The sequence below is a fragment of the Volvox carteri genome (assembly GCF_000143455.1).
Source record: "Volvox carteri f. nagariensis unplaced genomic scaffold VOLCAscaffold_12, whole genome shotgun sequence".
Lineage (NCBI taxonomy): Eukaryota > Viridiplantae > Chlorophyta > Chlorophyceae > Chlamydomonadales > Volvocaceae > Volvox > Volvox carteri.
In genome coordinates, this window is record NW_003307555.1 from 1,608,569 (window position 1) to 1,629,510 (window position 20,942).

General features: G+C 59.0%; 1 protein-coding gene across 1 annotated transcript in view; it reads right to left on the reverse strand.

Annotated features, from left to right (window-relative positions):
• Positions 1-13,545, reverse strand: part of Dhc6 (dynein heavy chain 6) — a gene marked incomplete at both ends in the record, with an annotated part of 31,599 nt that extends 18,054 nt beyond the window's left edge. Inside the window, 27 exons of the mRNA XM_002949039.1 lie at positions 10-329; positions 949-1,173; positions 1,775-1,888; positions 2,210-2,312; positions 2,819-2,916; positions 3,097-3,229; positions 3,567-3,626; positions 3,885-3,956; positions 4,206-4,372; positions 4,704-4,880; positions 5,312-5,464; positions 5,727-5,957; positions 6,199-6,303; positions 6,608-6,707; positions 7,065-7,121; positions 7,353-7,621; positions 8,095-8,277; positions 8,616-8,756; positions 9,012-9,095; positions 9,286-9,405; positions 9,760-9,849; positions 10,211-10,321; positions 10,648-10,875; positions 11,533-11,721; positions 12,315-12,405; positions 12,773-12,897; positions 13,171-13,545. Of these exons, the coding sequence (XP_002949085.1) occupies positions 10-329; positions 949-1,173; positions 1,775-1,888; positions 2,210-2,312; positions 2,819-2,916; positions 3,097-3,229; positions 3,567-3,626; positions 3,885-3,956; positions 4,206-4,372; positions 4,704-4,880; positions 5,312-5,464; positions 5,727-5,957; positions 6,199-6,303; positions 6,608-6,707; positions 7,065-7,121; positions 7,353-7,621; positions 8,095-8,277; positions 8,616-8,756; positions 9,012-9,095; positions 9,286-9,405; positions 9,760-9,849; positions 10,211-10,321; positions 10,648-10,875; positions 11,533-11,721; positions 12,315-12,405; positions 12,773-12,897; positions 13,171-13,545 (4,121 nt within the window). The remainder of the gene's footprint in view (positions 1-9; positions 330-948; positions 1,174-1,774; positions 1,889-2,209; positions 2,313-2,818; positions 2,917-3,096; positions 3,230-3,566; positions 3,627-3,884; positions 3,957-4,205; positions 4,373-4,703; positions 4,881-5,311; positions 5,465-5,726; positions 5,958-6,198; positions 6,304-6,607; positions 6,708-7,064; positions 7,122-7,352; positions 7,622-8,094; positions 8,278-8,615; positions 8,757-9,011; positions 9,096-9,285; positions 9,406-9,759; positions 9,850-10,210; positions 10,322-10,647; positions 10,876-11,532; positions 11,722-12,314; positions 12,406-12,772; positions 12,898-13,170) is intronic.
• Between the last annotated feature and the right edge of the window lie 7,397 nt (positions 13,546-20,942).

The window sequence follows — 20,942 nt, forward strand, 5'->3', positions numbered from 1 at the left end:
TTGGTGTACGCCGCTTTATCCAGGGCCTCGATCGCCGCCTTGACGTACACCGTCTTACCGGTACCCGTAGGCCCGGCGAACAGCACGTGCCGCCCGTGGGTGGCCAGCAGAGTCATCAGCCACGTGTACCGCACGGTGTCCACAGTGGGCACGATGATCTCATTGAAGGACGCCGACTCGGGAATGGGGCCGTCCAGGGGGGTAACAGCGGCGGCGCCGCCTTCAGCTGCGGCGGCGGCGGCGGCAGCGGCGCTGATCGACGGCGGCTCCATCCAGTGCCGCCATGCGCCGCGGGACTTGTCCCACACGTAGTCGTACACCAGACCGTCCTGCATGCGCGTGGGGTCGGAGGGTGAGGAGTGGTGGGGAGCGAATAAGATGGGGGGCCGGGGTGGGGTGGTGGGAAGGGTGCGACGCAGGTAACAGGGCGACGGCTTAGCATCGCAGGCAGGCAGGGTTTCATTCCTGCGCTGGTACCTTGGGTGGAGGTACGACAATCTTGAAGCCGGGGTCGATAATCTCCAGCCCGGGGCCCAGGTCAAAGTCAGTGCGGGTCATCTTACGATCCACCTGCAGACAGACGGACGGACGGACGGACGATGGGCGGTACGGCACATAACGCGGCACATCATCTGGTTCCAGGTCTGTTCCGAATACCATACTCCAATGGAATTGTGAATCAGGTCCATTCGTATCACCCGTCAGCCAGTGTGCTTTGTGTGCTGTAGAACTGGATTTCGGGATTAAGGCTATTAGAAATGGATTTAAACATTTTTTACAAGTATATATATACATACTTTTATACATATGTGTGTGTACATATGTGCATATATATGTGTGTGTACATGTGTATATGTATGCGTGTATATACATACGTAAATGTATGTATGTCCCAGTGGTGATCTCCCTCCTGACCTTCTCTCGTTTCCCCTTCCCCCCGTCACACACACACACACACACACACCACAACTCCGTGAACGAAAGCCTCCCTCCCTCTCTCTCTCTCTGTGAAAGCGACCGCGCACTCACCGACCCCTCCAGCAGCTTGCGCACAAAGTCGTTGAACTGGGCTCGCCCATCCGTGTCCGTGGTGGCGCCCACCGACCACACCAGTGCGAACACAAAGATGCCGTCCAGCTGTTTGAGCACCTCGCGTGAGCCCATCTGGGCCACCTTGGAGGACAGGGCCGGGAGCGACAGGGGCCCGGAGGGAACCGGGAGGAGAAGGAGGAGGGAAGGAGGGGAGGAGAGGGCGGGGGCGGGGGCGGGGGGGGGGCTCAAGGGGGAAAGAACGGTGTGGAATGCGGGGAAGGCTCGGGGAAGGGGGCGGCATGACGAGAGTACCAATAGGACTGGTCGTTATGGAGGTGGTGGTTGGGGTTCATCATGTAGGCCACAGCACCGTGCCAACAAACAACAACACACACGACACAATGTTGCAGCAACGTTTCACCCGCCGGCTCCATTGCGCCGACCCGCATACGCTGGTGTGATGCTAGGGGTCGTATCACCAAGCCACCAACGCACACAACACATGCACACAGACAGGCATTCACAACGGAAGCGACAAACACACATGCCTACACACAAAAATGGACATCACACTGTATATACGTATATGATTTCCTTACTGCTCAGGGTACATGCATGCATGAATGAATCATACATGAATGCACATACGAAGGCTTATAGGGCACACCCCGCACACACCCCAAATACACACACACACACACCACACACACACACCACACACGCCACACGCAGACACCCCTACCTGCTTGGGGTCCTTCAGCTCGTCCATCATGGAGGTCATGATGTGCATCAGACTGTTGGGCAGGCTGATATCCGCGGTGGGCACCAGCTCACGGCAGTTCTTGCGGACAAAGGCCTGCGGGAGGCGCGTGTACATACGTGTGTGCACGTGAGGGGGTCCGGGCGGCGCAGGGAGGGGAGGGGGATACCGTCACGACGCAGACGACGGCAAGAATGTTTCCACATCCACATCCACATCGTGAACCGAACAAACATTCAGGAGCAGAGCGGTACAGCCCAACTGCCAGGTATCGCCGATCCGTCCGGTCGGTTACCCCGCTGTAGCGCCACCCAATCATTCATTCATTAAGTCAGTAAGTCACCCGTTCATTCATCCCTGCACGCAGGAGGAGAAGGAGGAGGAGAAGGAGGAGGAGAAGGAGGAGGTTGTTCTCACCACGCAGGGGTCCACCAGCCACTCGGACAGCGTCATGATGTGTGCCTTGGCGTCATCGCTTAGACAGGCGGGCAGTGTGGCCACCCAGCTGTCACGAAGCGGCCTGGGGAGGGTGGAAAGCGGGGGGCCGGGGTAGGGAGGTAGGGTAGGGGGGTAGGGAATCATATGTAGAAGTCCCGAGCACCGAATAAGCAGCTGCCGACGTCACGAGCGCTAACTGCCGCAAAGAGGGGATTGAGGTGGGGAGGGAGGGAGGGAGGACACATGCGCGCTCAGACTGCAAGACAGATACACACACAAGTTTAGCGGTGTGGCGCCGGAAACAGGTAGCTCAAGTAGGTAGCTCAATTCCTACCATGGTGGGCAGGGCAAGGAATGGATGCCCCACCATGGCAGGAATGCCCCACTGAGAGGGTGCCGTCCCCAAGTGCGATCCACCCAGCGCCGGTGTTGCCTCTCTCCGTGTTATACGCTTGCTTGTCTGTCTGTCCGTCCACCTGCTCGTCAACATGCCTACCTGCCTTCATTCACATGACCAAGCAGTCCATGTATCCTGCTAGCCGCACTTCCCAGATGCCCGTTCCCCGCCCCGCCCCACCCTTCCCTCACCTCCAGCCCAGCTGCTGTGGCTCCACATACACCATGCCGCAGCGGGATACGGTGGCCGGGGAGGCCACCGCGAGGTCCTGAACCTCGAAGATCATGTTCTGAAGGAGAGGGGAGGAACAGCCCGGCAATCTTCGTTTACGAAACCCGCAAACCCCAGTGCCCCCGCCCACATAAGGGCATTCAGACATCATTATCATCATCATCACATTATTACTTTGAAAATGACAGTGATTATAATTTACCCATCATTAACATGAGCAGCAGCAGCAGCATCTTACCATAGAGGCGCTCATCTGGATGATCTCTCCGCTGTTGAGACAGAGCTTCTTGTTGTCGTCCAACACCGTGTTCATGTTCTCAATCCACACCGCGTCCACCGGGCCGTCGAACAGGACCCACTTGCGGTCCGGACTGGGTGAGGTTGGGGAGGGAAATGGGATATATGGGTCGGAGATCAAGACCCGAGCCGCGAAAGGAAAGACAGATAGCAAATACAACGACGGCGGAAGCCGCAACCAAGAAGAACATTGAAACCAACCAGCCAACCAACCAACCGGGAAAGAGAGGGGATAGTTACTACTACCAAGGAGACCGGTATCGTCGCATGCACTACCCAGGCTTGCAGCGCCTGAAGGCCGGGGAAGAGAGGAAGGACGCAGCCTTGCCAATCGCAATCTACACCAGCACAATCTAGCCAGTCGCAACAAGTCGGCAGCAAACACGGGTCGCCGTCCTGGGGGTAACTCACGTGGTCTCGTTGGCGGCCTCCCTGAACAGCTTTGCCAGGACACCGTCCTTCCATTCGTGGCTGCGGCAGAGGAGGGGGAGCAACAGGGGGTGTGGGACGGGAGTGAAGTCCGCAGTCCGCAGTCAGGAGTGTGCGTTGGGGATTCCAGAAACGTCCGGGCGGCGAGTAGTCAGGACAAATGACGGACGGCACCCACGTACGGAGAGCCGGGACACTGCAGACTAGGTTTGACAATCTGGAGCTCCCAAATAACCGAGGTGAGGTGAGGCGAGGCGAGGTGACCCCAAAGGAGGAAGGACTTATGGAAAGGCCGCGCACCTGACGGGATCGAATTGGCCGTACAGCTGGCCCATGGTGATGGACTTGGGGTTCATGATGCGCAGCTGGACGCTGTAATCGGGAAGGAGGAGGCGGGGGAGGGGGGAATGGGGGGGAGGTCAAAAGGGACCCGGTCAACGGGATTAAAAAACCTCCATCCTTCAAACCGCCATTCACATTGCAACGCAAAACGCTTTGCACGGCACCGCGGGGTTGAGCAAGACCCTTTCCTTATGCCACGGCCCTCCTCCACGTCCTCTACGCCCCCTTCCTTACAGCCCTATGTGCACAGTGGCTGGGCCTTCTTCCCTCGCCGCTCACCGGTGCTCCTCCATGAGCCCTGCCGCCTCCAGATCTCCCAACGAGCCCGCCAGAGCCCGGTAGATGGACGTCTTGGCACCGTAGCTGTAGCCCACGAGCATCAGACCGTGCCGTACAAGGATCATCTCGTAGAGCTGATGGGCCTTATCCAGAAACACGGAGGTAGGCTGTGTACAGCCGGGATATGGCAAGGGATCAGGCGGAAGCCAGTAAGCCAGAAATCGGGAGGCTGCGGTAAGGAGGAGGCCCAGGCGAAGTGTGTGGCGGAGGCGCACGACCCCGGCGGACCCTTCCAACCCGACCCTGGTCCCATCCACCCATCCCAGGAGATCGGGCCACAAGTGGGGGTCATACGTACAGGGGCAGGCAGTCCAGGTAGGAAGAGGCGCGCAGGGCAACAAGGTTACAGACACGGTTATCATTATCCCAGCATCCTGAAGCCACAACTCGCGACCGGCATGCAGCGGCAGCCCTCCCACCCCCGAAAACCCCGCGTACCTGCAGATTCAGCTTGCCGCAATTGGTCTTGAGGCGCTCGTCCAGAGCCGAATAGTCGGTGGCGGGCAGATCTACCCCAGGAAACAGGTCAGACAGGATGCCCGCAAACAGCGGCAAGTCGGGAGCCAGGAACTTGGGCTCGTTCACATCCTTGATGGAGCGAAGCATCAGAACGTCCTGAAAGCAACAAAGCCGAAACCAAAGCGGGTGGGTGTGTGGGGTGGGTGGGGAGAGACGACGGTGAAATGACCGTGGCGAAGGTGGAGTGAGGTGGCGGAGGAGGCGGTAGCAACATGCGAAGTGGAGAGGGGTTCGGGAAATACAACGCCGATCTGGCAAAGAAAGGAAAGGGAAAGGAAAGGGCGCCGGGCGCGTAGTGCAACCAAGTCAATCAGGCAACGGAATGAGGCATTGGCTGCGGCCAGCCCAAGTGTGCTAATGGCAAAGCACGCGTGCAAGAGGGCTCCTGGCTGGCAAGAGGATGATGCAGGGGACAGCGTTGCACAATCCCAGCCCTTAAATAGGGCCACCCAAAAGACGGGGCGGGAATGCAGCAAATTCGCAAAGCCAGGGTTGGCCTGTCGGTAAGGGCGAGTGCATGGGCGCACCTCAAGCGTATCCGGTGATCGCTGTTTGTTGGCCGCAGCAGCTCTCAGCACGGACATCACTGCACGCATGCCGTAGTCGTAGTGCGACTGGCTGGACAGCTGCTCGGAACACAGCCTGTAAGTGGCCACCAACTTGCGCGCCAAGTCGCGGGCCTGCAGACATAATAGGAAAAACGGACGGACCGACGGATGGACGGACAGTCGGTGATGGCGAAGGCGAGGGGAAGAGAAAGGAAGGGGAGCAAGCAAGGAAGGGGGAGCCAGCTAACAAGCAATAGGATGTGGGTGTGGGTGTGTAGGTGGATGCGGCACGTGCCCCCGGGTGGAGGCCTGGTCACCGGCAGGATTGGATTGGACCGGACTTTGCGGACCGGGCGGTCAGGGGTAGGGCGGTAAGGTGGTAACATGGGCTCACCTTGAGGTACCCACTGCTGTACAACATGATCTCAGAGATGAGCGCATAATCGGGAACCATCATCGCCACGCTACGGAACAGAGCCTTGAGGTTGTCCGGCAGCTCAGAGCGGCCCGCATATCCGGGGTTCATGGTAATGAAGACCGAGAACGTCGGCCGCAGGCTGAGCTTGGTGCCCTCGAACTCGAACGAGCTGACGCCGCTGGCCTTGGCCCGTTGCATCGTCAGGATCTGCAGGTGATGCGGAACACACACAGAGGCATAGCGAAATGGCACGGTAGGAAGGGCGTGGGAGGGAGCCAAGCGGGAAAGAAACACGGCCACGCCACCTAAAGCTGGTTCGTTTCAACCCCACATCAACCCCCACTCCCACACCTCCCACTTGCACCTCCCCTCTACACCCCGGCGGACGGCTCACAGGCCGACCCCACAGGGACCCCACCCCCCATCTCTTCCTGGCCTTCCACCGCACCTGCTGCGCAATGACGGACAGCACCTCCAGGTCGATGCGGTTGAACTCATCAAAGCAGGCCCAGGCGCCACTGCTGGCCAGGCCCTTGAAGAACTTGCCCATGGCCTGGAAAAGAGGCCCGGGGTATATGATTGGATAACGGGCAAATGAGGCTGCTTTCGAAACGGGTTCTCTGCAAGGTCTAAGCGCCAAGGTCATCACCGAGGCCGAAACCACAGCGAGCCAAAAAGCCTTGAGGTAGAGCTACGAACACCCCCATTCCGCCCTCCCTGCGACCTGTCTACCGGCTGAGGATTTCCTTCAAACGTCCTTCCTCCGTCTTGAACCCACTTGTGCAAGCTTCATCACCACCACCTGCCACCCCCACCCCCACTACCGCACAGACAGCAATCGCATACACAACATCCACCTGGTAGTCCAGACCATCAGAGCAATTGAACACCACGCACTGCATGGCGATGGCCTTGGCCAAGTCCTTGGTGGTCTCGGTCTTGCCCGTGCCGGCAGGACTGTGGGCAGGGGTGAGTGTGAGGGTGAGGGGGAAGAACGAGGGGTGAGGTAAGGCATGCTGGGACACTGACTCTGCCCCAAGGGTCAGGCCGCAAGGAAGGCAGCAGGTGGTTGTCTCACGTCGTTGAGTACGTGCACGTCCCCAAAAGGCAATGCGCGCGTGCACATCATCCCACACCCCAGGGGGCGCTCACCTACCCGCCCACAGATCCTTCACAGCCTGGCTGGATAGCTCATCGCGCCCCAACATGGCATTGTAAATCCCAACAAGCCCCGGCCGCCCACCATGGACCTCTGCCCCTAAACACCAACGCTTTCGCACCCATCCTGGCCCTGCTGGGCCTCCTCCGCCTCACCCCTCCGGCGCGCCTCCCAGGTTGAGGTGAAGCGCACCCATCAGCGTCCGGTAGCACCTGCAGCCGGAGAAGAAATATGGACGCGCGTTCACTGTCCGTCCAACAAGCGACAGCAGCTGCGAGCAGCATGCGGCTCTTGATCTTGGAAGTGAAATCCCAACCGTCCAGAGTGCGCATTTTGGCGTGGCTCATAACCCCTTAAGGCTCATACCCCTGTGCGCTGCTTGGTCCACGTTCCGCATATCCACGCGATGCGCAGCCCACCCAAGCGAAGCCGCTATACCGCACCTGTCCGTCAGCGGCGTGATAACCAGACGGGATCCGTTGCCCAGGTACTCATAGCCGTACTTAATCTGCGCGTTGATCATCCGTACAGTTACATCTCCGCCCTCCCAGCCGTAGCGCAGCTGACTGTTCCATGCAAAGTCGCTCTCCGCGGTGACGCCCGCGTTGGCCAGCTCCACCACCACGTCGCGCGCATGGACGTCAATGACGATGAGCGCCGACAGCGTCTTGCGGTCCAGCTTGGTCAGCTTGCCGCGCACCATGTTCACCACCTGGTAGGAAGGGAATGAGGGGGTGAGGGAGGGAGGGGGCTGTTAAGAGGGGAGCCGTGAAAGGGGTTGCGCACGGAGAGGAGAGGCGAATGGAGGGGTGTAAAGGAGAGAAAGGCAGACCACCCCAGACGGGCAGCCAAACGTGCACTCCGCACCGTACTACACCTTACGGCTTCACACCATAACATAACAACGCACTTTCTTTATGTTAGCTATGTATCATTTCGAACAGCTTTCGGCCCTGGCCCTTGGGCACGGCTCGTGTGGGCCCCCATGTTACACGTTTGGAGAGTAACGCAACTACTCAAGGTGTGAGAGACACACACACCATACCAAGGTGCACCGTGCCACACGGCAAGTATCAAGTTAGACCTTCAGACCTCACACACCGTTGTGCAGTAACCCCGCCCTACAGGCCTGCGACGCCACCCTGCCAGCTTCCCTTTCTCCACAACAGGCCAATTCGCCCCCACCTTCATCAGCTCGTCGGTACACTGCTGTGCGTAGTCCATGAGCGTGCCCTTGCTGATGGCGTCCCCCACTTCCTTGGTCCAGTACATGCAGTCCACACAGATGACGACCTGACCCGGCCAGGAGGTAACCCAGTTGATACGCATGCTCTTGGCGTAGTCGCCGTGAGACCGGCGGATGGTGTCCTGGACGGCGACGGGAGAGAAAGAATGTGCACGAGGGGAACGAGTAAGGGGGAGAGCAGCACGGGGCAGGGATGGGGAATTATGGTTACTATGGTTATGGTAATGGTTATGGCGGTGTCGAGGGGCCCCTCTAGAAAGGCGAGGGAGGGACGGGACAAGGGTGGAGGGGGGTTCTGCAAGGGCCCAAGTAGGGTGGCTGCTGACTCTTGACTGGGGTCGGGGGGTCATCGGGGCTCTTCCCCTACACACAACACGGCAAGCCATTGTCAGCGCCTCCTCCTCGCTGCCCGGTTCATCAGAACATAAAAAGAAGGGGGACGCGCACGCTCAGATCCCACCTTGAGCGTTGTGCGCATGGCAAGCTCGCACTCGATCAACCAGCGCTCCACATTGCCCTGCGAGTCCTGCGGGTTGAACTTGTCCTTGAAGGTCACCTTCTCGCCCTCCTCGCTGAACATGGCGGCTACCTGACCATCGGGCTGCGCGAGAGCGAGGCAAGGTGGGAAGGCGGGATGGGACGGAAGGCGGTTAGTTAAGACGGGGATGTGGGTTGTCGGAAGTAGGGAACTGGAGACGGACCTAGAGACCAGCACCCATCATGTGCCGTATGCCATGCGCGCAGGTATGCCCCCACCAGCAGCAGCTGCTGCTACTGGTTGCTCAACGCGCGCCAACACGACGCGACCCGGTGCGAATAGACGCGGGATTGGAACCTCGTGCGCGCACGCGCTTACCTGGAACTCCAGCCCGTTGATGCCCTCGAAGATCTTTCGCAGGAAGGGCTGCACCCGGGTGGGGTCCTTGGTCTCGGACAGGATCTGCAGCGCAACAGCGGCAGCAGCGGGAACAGCGGTAACGTGGTGCAATCCAACAACGAGAAACAACGACGACAACAACGGCAATCCAGGTAGTTTACAGGTACCAATTCCCCCAAGAAAACCAATCTCCTCCTTTCCTGCTATCCCCACATCCCCCGCCAATGCAGACCAAGTCCCAGCGAATACGGACCTCCAGCAGTTCGTCGTTGGACAGGAAGTAGAAGCGCGGGAAGGCGAGACGCTTGGTCTCCAGGTAATCGTTGAGGCCCTTGGTCACCTGCTCCAACAGCTTGTTGGCCTCGGAGAGGGCCTTGACGGGGGGAAGAGGAACGTAAACGGTGACCGTGATAATGGATAAGTGGCATGGGTGGATAAGTCACGGGGTGGCTATAATGGTCAAGCTATGGTGGTTTTGGGTCAGCCGATTTAGACGTAAGAAAAACCACCGACTCAGGCAAGGGGGAAAAATTGGGAAGGGAAAGTCAAATGGGCGAATGATAAGCGAACCCCGACGTTGACCGAACGCCACGAGGCGAACATCAGGTGGAAGGGAGGGGAAACATGAACCATTACGCTCAGATAGAGACTCCCTCAGGTAGGAAGTCACAGCCCCGCTGGGTGAGGAGATCAGGGCGAAGAAGACGAGCCTTAGCTGAGCTCTCACCTTGAGTTGCTCGTCATCTGCACAAGTGGTGAGCACCTCGGCGTTCTTGGACAGCTTCTCCATGGTCCGTCGCCAGGTGTGGTCCACAGCCTAGGAATGAAGGAGAGGGGCGCGGTGGAGCGGGCCAGGGCAGGGCGAAAGGCAAAGTCAATGGCGGCGGGGGTTATGACTTAAACAGAGACTGGCATAAGCGACCGCGAAGAGCTCCCCCCCCTCTCTCTTGCTCACACCCGCCCAATTTTGCAACGCGAAGTCTGAGACCGAAGCCCTGTCCACGTATCCAGGCGACCGTTGCCTGGCGGCTTTCCGGCTGCCACCGTCTTTCTGACCCCCTGTGTACTCCGGCCAGCCCACAAAATAGCCACCGGGCCTGTTCATGCAAATTGTTATGACATGCTACCCCTGCTTTTTCACGGCATAATGACATGTACGCGCGCATGATCCGACGCACCTTGAACTTGCGACCTTCGTTGGGCATCTGCTGCATGATGTCTTCCGATCCAAAAATTGGTTCCAGGTACAGCCAGCCCTGCTGGCATCGCAGCCACTGGTCGAGAGTTTCCTGCAGGCAAAGCAGCGGGGAGGAAAGGCGTTAAGCAGCAAGACCAGAGTCGAGGTAGTGAGAGCGGCGCTCAGCGTGGGATCCGAATACAAGGTGCCGCGCACACACACACACACGATACTGTCAGTTCCGTACGAAAGGTGGTGAGTGGCGCAAAACCTTAATAAAATTATCCCGCGTACTAATAGTTTGCTTTTCAGCACAGTCTCCTTTTAACGCAAGGACGCCTGCAGGGAAACACGCAAACACGCACGCACACATACATACATACACACGAACACACATCTGACTCATTTTTTCGAGTCTCACTCAAACGCACCACATACCTGGGTGAGTGACAGCTTAGCCTCCCACAGCCGCACGCGATCCTCAAACGGCCCGATATACGGCGATGCGCGCATGGACTGCGTCTTGACGATCTGGTCGTCCAGCAGCATCTGCACATCGTCCAGCGCACGCAGGATGGTGGTGCCGGTGGAGCGCCAGGGCATGGTGTCGAACACCACACCCGCCCAGTCTGCCTGCATCTTGTCCAGAGCCCTCTCCAAGGAGTACTGTTGGCCAAATGGGAGGGAGGGCGGGAGGAAGCGTGGGTGGGAGGGTGGGAGGGAGGGTGGGTGGGAGGGAGGGCGGGAGGTGGGTGGGTGGGAGCGTGGGTGGGAGGGTGGGAGGGAGGGCGGGAGGTGCGTGTGGGCCATTGGGCGCAAGGCAGGGGGACAGGGAGAAAAAGATAATGGAACATGGACGGACCGGCGCGGGGCAGGGCAGGGCCCTAAGCCCGACACTAACCCTGGCCTGTGTGAAATGCGCTGCAGTTTACGTCCCATTTTGTGGCGATGTTATGGAGGCGTGCGGCCCCAAAGCTCTTGAGGCTTACGCCGGATGAACTCCCTTAGTGCTACCGGAGTCATTGAAAGGGGCTAGGAGGGCACATGCCGGTATCTGAACTGGATGGTAGCATCTCCATGTCCTGGTAAGGGGACGCACGGCTGGTGTGGTTCAGTTAAGCCGCCGTTGAACCGGCAGATTCCGTTGGATGTCCCGGTGGTGGGTGCTAAACCTGACCGATCCATTGAATTCGGAGAAGTCGGCTGGGGTGACTGGATAAGGGTGCCCCGAAATACTGTGGAAGGCAGGGTTTCGCAGGGTAGCGGCCACGGGTGAAGATATGTCCTGAAGGCCCCCCTGTCCCACACATCATACACACGTACCTCCTTGCTCGCGTACTCGGCCACTTCCGCTATGGCCACCAGGTGCTTGGGCAGCCCCAGCTGCAGCGCCCGGCTGAGGCTGAAGCCCGCATCCGCACGCACGGGGAAGCCCGCGGCTGTGGAGATGCGCTCCCAGTGCCGGTCGCGGAGGCCGGGGTTGCGAAGGGCGGTGATGAGCGGCAGATGGACCTGCGGACAGAGGGGGAAGGGGACGATGGGGGGAAGGGGAAAGAAGCTTGGGGTCTTAGGGTGTTGGTTTGGGGTTGGTGGTTTGGGCATGTAAATCGATTGCCAGGTGAGGGTCGGCCAGGAATTCCGATACGTGAACCGAAAGGACATGAATTCCTGCTGCGGTGCGGTCGGGGTGGGGTTGGTGTGCATCTAGCTACAACTGGAGCTGCGTCCTTTATTATTATTATTATTATTCATACATATTACATACCAAACAAATCAGTGACATTATCCGTGATAGGGCTTGGGGCAGTAAGCTCTCACCCCGCAAGTAAATAAAGCCTAGTAGGCGCTTCTCCCCAGACCCCCAAAACACAAGCATATACCCTTCTATATACCCTTCTATATACCCTTCTACACATACCCACTCCCACCCCTTCACTTTAAAGACACTTTGTCATTTATAAATACACACACACACACACACACACACACACGAGTCCCCGGTTGGAAAATGAGAGCACTGTGGGCCGCCTCAGGGAGCACAGAATCCCTGATCTTGTTCACGCGGTTGTGTTAATTTTATCAAGACACACCCGGCTGCTGCCCACCTGGAAGTCCTCCAGCTTGGCCCGCACCGCCGCCACCACCTCCCCGGGTTCCTTGTCCAGTTGCTTAGCCAGCTTAGCGGTAGCTCTCCACCTGTGGACATACAGACATACATACACCCACACAGAAGGGAGGATGTGATAACGTGCATGCCGAATGTGCGGGAGAGGTGATGAACAGCACGAACAGCAGGATGACTGAGCGAGAGAGAGAGAGGAAATGTCCACCGCATATACAAACGTATAAACTCTTATGTCGAATATGCGGCATGCAAAGCCGCTTATGTGCTCTGCCGTTTGAGACGGGACCCATGGCTTGGAGCTGGAGAGCCAATTTGAATTTCTAGGATGTGTTCTTAGGATGTATTTTTAGGGGACTCCGCGGCTTGGGTGTGTCTGCAATATATTTTACAAGTCCCATAGGAGCCGCGTCAGCCGCGTCCCCAAGCCTAGCCACCCACCATCGGTCCACATCGGCCGCCACTGTCTCCGCGTCGATTTCCGTGAAGGGGCCGTCCAGCCACTCGGGCAGCGAACGCATGAACTCGGAGGCGATGCGCCATAAGTCGGCGGAGGGAGTGAACACCTGATGGCGTAGCGGGCAGCGAGTAGGGAATTGAGAACTGAGAAGAATGGGTTGGGTCCAATAAAAGGGGAAAGGAGTGAGCAGGGGTTGATTTGAGTTCAGGAAAAACGTCCAGCGGAAGTTGACTCTGTGTAAGCTATATTTTTAGGTTTGCGTTTTCGTTGTCCTGGCTTATCCCAGATCACCGCCCACGGAAAAAGGACACACACACACACACACACAAACGCACACAACAAAATGCACAAATGCACAAACAGATGCACGGACGCTGACCTTGCGAATTTCCTCCAGCACCGGGTACTCCGAGCGCGGCAGCCCAAAAATCTCCTCCCGATTGCCGTACAGATCCGCGAGATCCTGATATGATTTGAGCCGGCTGTCGATGTCCAGCACGGTGGCCATGCGGTCGTCGACCTGCTTCAGGTCGCCCAGCGTCACGAACCGCTCCACTTCCGCCTGCAGCTCAGCCAGGTCTGCCACCAGTGCCGCACTGTCGGCCTTGAGCTGCGACAAGTAGCGTCCGCGCCATCGAGCCAGCTGGCTGCGCACCTCGCTCAGCTCGCCCGCCAGGTCCAGCGGCCAGCGCAGCAGCCTCCAATGCGTGTCGGCCGCCTCGTTGGCCAGCTCATGCTGCGCCGCGTGCAGCATATCCGCCACCGCGCGGCTCTCCGCCACCAACGCTTCAAATTCCGGCATGCGGCCATCCACGCGTTCCACAAACTTGTCCAGCTCGTCAAGGGCCTCGGTGGAATCGGGGGCCTGGCGGAAAGTGAAGGGAAAGAGCAATTAAGGGAAGGGGGAGGAGGAGCTGTTCATTAGAAGGACAAAAATTTACATGTAATGGCTCTGCTTTTACGTGCTTTGCTTTCAACTTGCCCTCCTCTCTTCACGGGAAATGGGACAAGGAAAGGGCACCAAAGCGCGTTATGGATGCGAGACGGCCCAGCAGCCTGACAGCTCTCACGCCGCCTTTCCATCCTCTCACCATCGCGTGCCATCCCAGTCCATGAAGCCAAATCCGGAAAACCAATCCGACAGTCCAAGCCTGTCAGATAGCCACTCCACAAGCAGTTTCCATCCTTTCCCTATTTTCCCCGCCTACCTGATGCAGCCGCGCCACGATAGTCTCGAACTGCTCCACTGCTGCAACGTTGGCCGCGTGCCAACGGTCCGACTGCAGCGCGCCACGACGTGAAGTGAGGGAGGAGACGGCGGGGAAGAGGGAACGAAAGGACGCAAGGGAGGGGCAAAGAGAGATGCGCTGAGAAGGTGAAGGAATAAATAATTGCACACGGCCGTAGCGGCCACGGAAAGCTGCGACATCGCGCAAAAACAAGTCGAAGAGGAGCACAGCAGAGAGAGAGAGAGAGAGAGAGAGAGAGAGACAGAGAGCGGTTGAGAACACCGAAATTGCACGAACGCACTGAATGCCGCCGTCTTTGGCAACAGCCTCCCGGACGTGTCAGGGAGGCCACTTCTAGCCAGCTACGCTTCAACCCTGCCAAACAAGCCCCGTGCGGTGTCGACGCGTACCATGTCCCTTTCCTCGTTACACCCACCACTGGTGGAAGCGGAACGGCAGTGACCACAATGACGCATGTCTGTCCTTGGCGCTGGATGCCAACACTCCCCCAAGCTACAAACTCCGCGCACCCCACGCCCGCAGTCCTGGATTGCCTAGCCTCGGTTCGCTGCGACCCAAGCCTTCCCCAAGCCTTTCCCCCATCCGCACAGACCCTAGTAACCACCTCCCCTAACTCCCCCCACCTGCCAGCAGAGCAGCGTGCCGCGCAGCGCAGCCGCCTTGTCCGACAGCCACGTTTGCGCTCCCGTGCAGTCCACCGTGACCAGCCGGAACACCACCTGGCCCTCGCACTTGGCCGCCACCGCCGCACCCACAGCCGCCAGCCGCGCCACCTCGGCCTCCGTCTCAGCCAGGCTGTGGCCGCCCTCCTCCCACTCCGCCACGTATTGCCCCACGTCAACCGACACCAGCCATGCGAACTCGTCAAAGGAGGCCGCCAGGTCGGCGGGTGCAACCAGGTTCTGGTCGAATGGGTTGTGAGAAGGAAGGCAGTGTACGGGTTGGACGGAGCAAGGGGAACGAGGGTTAGCACCACATCCGACGAATCGTCAGAGTGGAGCTACCTTAGGCGATGTAATGTGAGAATACTACCGCAGTGTGTTCGGTAGTGCCTCGGTTGTGTCATGGTCTTGTCCGGGGCGCGATTGCCTTTCCTTATCCACTTGTCTTTCCCTCCTCCCCCTTCCCAGTCATGCGTCCAGCGCGGGTGCAGCTGGACGGCCGCGAGGTCCTCCTCACCTTGGACACAATGTCTCGCACCAGGTTCCTGCCCGTCACCGCCGCGGGGTCGGTGGCAGGGTCAACTGAGGGCAGGAACTGCTCGATGGCCATGTTGACAACCTTGACGGAGATGTCGTCGACCCTGGGGAATGAGGCCGCGGTAGCGAGGACGGGGTGGGACGTCAAGCAGGGTGGAGTGAGATAAGGAAGGGAAAAACGGGGGCGCCGTGCGGCGGCGTGGCCGTGTGGGTTGGAAAGAGGCCGAGGGCGCCGCGTGCCGGCTTGCGTGAGGATGTAAAGAGTGGAGGAAAGGAGGAAAAGAAAGGCTCATTTTTTCTCGTCTTTAAAAAACGAGAACACAGGAGCCTTTCTTTTCCTTTTCCTGCCATCGCGAACTGAAGGGGAAGCAACCTGGGAGGCCTCCAGGGAGATTCAAGGAGGCGGCGCGCGTTGAGCGAAGCGACGAGCAGAGCGGAATAGCAACGAGTGTCTGAAAGAGGCCATAATAAGAAAGCCACCACCAGGGACTTCACGGTGAGCCGGGGTTGCCCGGGAGCAGCTTTTCCCTCGAATCATGAAGGCTGCTCCCGAGCACACACGGCTTTGAGGTAAAACGTAGGCAGCGCAAATTCCCGAGATGGCTTCCCGACTTTCAACCTAGCGAAGGGAGAATGGCGAGGGGGTGACGCGATGTGTTGGAGAGGGTCTTACTTGGCTGTGGCCGTGATCATGTCGTCAAAGGTGGACACGATGGTGTTCTCCACCTCCTTGAGGTCCGGCACCAGCCGGATACCGCCATCCACCACCTAGCACAACGCCAAACGAGCAAAGGCAAGAGGCGGCATACAGCGGCAGCGGGTGCAGCGGGTGCAGCGGCAGGTAAGACCTAGCAATCAACAGGTCTTTGGCGGGTTAAAGGCCTAGCATGCGGTAGACCTCGAGCGACGGAAGCGCACTTGTTCAATATATGGAGTAATGCTCTACCACACCGCTGAGCCAGCGCATTAGCTGTCGCGTCATACGACTGTAGCATCGAAAAAAACATGTGTGCACGGCTGATTCTACATAACTCCCCCCAATGCCGCACTCTTGGCCAATGTCCTCAACCCGGAGCCCATAGGGGCCTTGCGCTGGCAGGTATTTCTTTTTTTCAACCCTAGCCCTCGGGGGCCCCCCCCCAAACCTGTAGTGCCACCAGCAGCAGCGGCGGCGGCCAGGCGGTGTGCAAGTCCTCCCCCCACTTGGAAAGCTCCGGATGCGTGCTCCGAAACCAAGCATTCGCCGACTCAACCTTACTCCCGCCGCCGTTGCCTGCACCGCCAAGCCATGCCACCGGTTGGCCATTGTTGTACGGATAACCCGCCACGGCGTGCTCGTCACCCGGCTGGATGTCGTACTGCTGCCAGAACTTGCAGCAGGCCTTGATGGACGAAAGTACGGCGGTACGGAGCTGGTCGGCCATCATGAGCGAAACCATTTTGATGAAGCGCATGACGGCGGCTTGGCTGAGGCCGAAGGGGTTGATGGTGTCAGCGGCGTTCTTGGGCAGGGTGCCTGTGAGCCCGGCCATGGCCGCCGCCTCCGCGGCCGCTAACGCCACGATCTCCGGGTCGTCGCCGGACAGGATGCGTTCCACAATCGCAATCACCTGCAACCACAACCGCAACCGCAACCGCAGCAGCCATGCCGCAGTGATTAGCTTTCCAATAATCGAATCCCATCCACTGATTGCACACGGTATACTGTACCTTACAGTACACGGCTTGTACACAGCTTGTGGTTGTGTGTGGATGGTGGTAAGGAGAAAGAAGGAAAGGAGGAAAGATAAGAGACGGAAACCCTAGACGCAGCAGGAGCGGCGCCAACTTACAGAAAGCCAGGTGATCACCCCGTTGTGGTCATGGGTGGTGCTGCATGACCCCACGCTTTCCCCCGAGACCTCCCCGTCCTGCCATACATCGACTGGGCGCCCTCTTTAATAGCCCTCTCCGCACCCAGCGACCCTTCCTTCTGGACGCATCGTCCGGTTCTCGCAATCCTCCCCTTATCGGCCCCCGCCCTCGGCCGTATCGCAGGCTCACGCCGGGGATTTCCGTACCCGGCCGCTTCCCCCTGGGAGGCAACACTCTGTCGCTGTGCCCACCCCCTCCCCCGGCAAGGTGGCACCAGCCGAAGGAGACTCTTCCGTCTGGAAAGAGGCCCTTTCCCCCTCTGCGTGTCCTTACCTTTATGGTCCAGTCGCTCGTGAGCATGTCAGCCATGAGGTCGCAGTGGTTGCGCTGCATCCGGGCGTAGTCGCCCAGTCGTGCAGGGAGCGGCAGCTCACTGCGAGGCGAGGCGAACAGTCCGCCGAGGCAGGCCATCCGCAGACACGTGCGCAAGCGTGTCAGGAGCTTCACAAGTAAAGAAGTATCCCGGTATCCGCCACCGCAATCGCAATTGCAATGGCTCCTGTTCGGAAAGAATGCCACATCAACCCCTCCTAAACGCACCTCAAACCTCGAGATCCCTCAGCCCCTCAGCCCTCTGCCCAACCCGCATGTACAACTGAACCCAGCGGCAGCTAATCCCTATCACGCCACTTCACCTCAACCTCACCCTAGGTCTGTGACGGTGAGTGCCACGCTGCTGATGTCCAGGTCCCGGTACATCTGCTGCAGCGCCGCCAGCAGCGCCGGGTTGCCCACCACCGCGCCGCGCTTCACGTCCGTCAGTAGGAGCTCAAACGCTTCCCTGCACACGAACATAACACGCGAGAGAGAAGTGCGGGACTAAGGACCGAAGGGCGGACTGAGGACCGAGGTCCGTGCAGGGGAAGTCCGTTGACGAAGGACTCCGGACTACGTGTGACGGCCTGAAGACTTGTCAGGGAGTTCGTTACGCATTCGGGGCATGCACGAGCGAGAGAGGAAAACTGGCCATGAGGAGTGCCTTATGCAGCCAACACTTTTTCAGCAACGCTGTCCACGCTACAACCCCTCGCGCGGGCCTCAGAGTCGTTCCCATTCTTTCGCAGCTTGAGTCCAACTCGCGGATGCAGAGACGGCCAACCGCCTAGGGAAAGATCCGTTCAGCGGGGCGCCGGTCAGGTAACCGCGTATCAACTCTCACAATGCCCGTAAGAAATGCACTGCCAGGCCGCCTTGTGCAGGGTAACATGTACCATGTGTGCCGCGTTTCCCTTACTTACTACCGCGTGTAGGGCCACCCCCCCCACGGCAGCAGACCACACGCGCGATGGTCCCCCCCAAGTGGCCGATGCTTCGCGGCGGCCTCACCTGGCGACATCCTGAGCCACCCGCTTGCTGCCCTCCGCTGCGGGGTGGTCCGGCTGGTTGGCCAGCACGACACGACCGGGGGGCAGCGCTGCCAGGTCCACACAGCCCTGCAGACCCACGGGTCAGGTCACATCAGGCCCACACATGATGGCGACAACAGACGACATCACGCCAATCAACAAAGCCTTGCTATTCGCCATCCATTTGAAACCTAAGCGGGCTGTGTTCCCGCCCACCACATTACCAGATGACCGGATGACACGTAATCGACATCCCTGCTCCCCACCCTGTTGTGGCGCTCGGCGGGCTTGCTCACTTGCTGGCGTCCAGCACCAGAGGGTAACCCCGCGCCGCCTCTTCACTGAGGCTCGGCGACCGGACCACCGGCCCGTCTCTTTCAACACGCACATGGCGATAATCATTCGCCCGCTTCCGCCTACCAAAGTCAACCCCACGGTGTCCCCACGGCGCCTATACTCTCCGCATCCAGGTGGCCCAACTGCCCCCGGACAGCGACATGGGGCGCTAAGACCCCGACCTCGCGACACGTGCCTGTGGCGGTACGAGAATGCGGCTGTGGCGGCGGATGGGCTGAATGTTGGCGGCCGCCAGGTGCGCTGCCGCGTCGGACTGCGTGAACTGCACGTCCACGATTGCGGATTTCACCGCGTACTTGAAGTTGGCACGGAAGTCCTCAAAGTGGCCTATGGGTAGGGGCGGGAGTTGGGTACGGAAGGAGATGGGGAAGCAAGGAGGGCGGGAGAGTGGGAACTACGTGGAACAATTGCAAGGAACGTAGCACCACGCCTCGCTAGGGAAGAGCAAGGGCCCAATGTTGATACAGCCGCCTTCAGGAATAATCGCGTGGCTCTGTGGACAGGGGCTCTTCACCGTAGGCAGCCCTTGGAAATAAATACTACAACCATGCAAGCTGCTGTGCCCCCCCCCAAAAAAACCAAAACAACAACTGCGGCAGTGGAACCCACCGTGCGCATACGTCGCGAGCCGCTGGGTGACGTCGCCGCCCACGCGCTTGTAGATCTTGCGCCTGTAGGCATTGATGGAGTGTGCGCGTGCAAGGTGTCAAACACGCGGTCAGCGGGGGCGCTGTTACACGAACACTGAGGCCAACATCTTGCACGCAAAGCATCTTGCACGCAAAGCATCTTGCACGCACCAAACAGACGACCATCGCAGCAAACTGCTCTTGAGAAAACGCCGCATTTTCACTTCGCCGAGCAAGTGGATCTAACTATCGCGCGAAATTAGCTGGTTGAAATTCCTTCACTAGAACTAAGGCGGTTTTGCTCGGTTGACCTTAAACCAAGGTAAGAAGATATAAAGCATGGGGGAAGACCGCCCCCTTCCCGCCCTTATCTCCCGTCCGGCTCTTGCCCTGGCCAGCCTACAGTCCCCGCACACCCTGACCTCGCCACAACGCCCCCCATTACAGCAGAACTCACTTGAAGGCATCATCTAGGATGTCAATGCTGGCAAACGGCTGCTTGTTTACGTACTCGGCGTAGCGCGCCTCCGTCTCGCACTGCATGTATGTGTGTGTGTGTATGTGTAAGAGAGAGAGAGAGAGAGAGAGAGAGAGAGAGAGAGATGCGCGGTGGACGGCACAGCGAACAAGTGGGATGTCGGTGTCCCCCCAAGAAAAAAGGGCCCATGGCTCGGGCTCAGAATAAGGACCAGGGAAGAAAGGGCCACAGTATCCGTTGCCGAGATGCGAAGCACCAAACCCACACGGCCGCAACCCCAGTTGCTCTAGCCCCAGCCCTCCTGCACAGGCCCCAAGGCGGTGGGCACGACCTGTGCGATGGTAACCACAAAAGGACTTCGGCTTTGGCCCTGGCAACAACGCCCTCTTGTTGCCATTAAGGTATTTGGATTTCATTTTCATCCCGTGGCCATTTGCTCTCCCTATGGCACCCCCGGCGGCAGCAGGGCTACCAGAGCCCAAGGATTGGACCGCCCCGCTCACCTCTTCGCGCCGCCGCCTGGCCTGCCTCAGCCTGCGAGGATTGCATTGCAACAACCGACATCCGAAACAGCGTCACGGCTGGCGCATCATACGCAGTTAAAATGTATCGCACACATAAGTTGGCTAGGCTGCTGCAAAAGGTGCTCCCCGCCTCGCACGGTTCTCTTCCTTGTCCAATAGCTGGCAGGCATTTCGGCAGTTGATGCGGCCCAACTATCGGAAACTTTGCGACCTCGTGGCTTGCTGTAACCCTGGTGCGTGTGGTGGGGCACTGCCGGTGTGGTATGAAGAGCGAAGGCACCAGTGGCGCCAGCCAGTTCGCAAGTCCTGGTGCCGGGTCAACCCCAAGCATGCGGCAGAGGAACCCCTAGACAGCTGGCTGCCATGCCCAGCATTTCCTGCCTGCTCGGGTGGCCTTCCCACTTAGGGACTCGGTCAATACATGCAAGTGCTATCGCAGCGCGAAAGCCCCGCT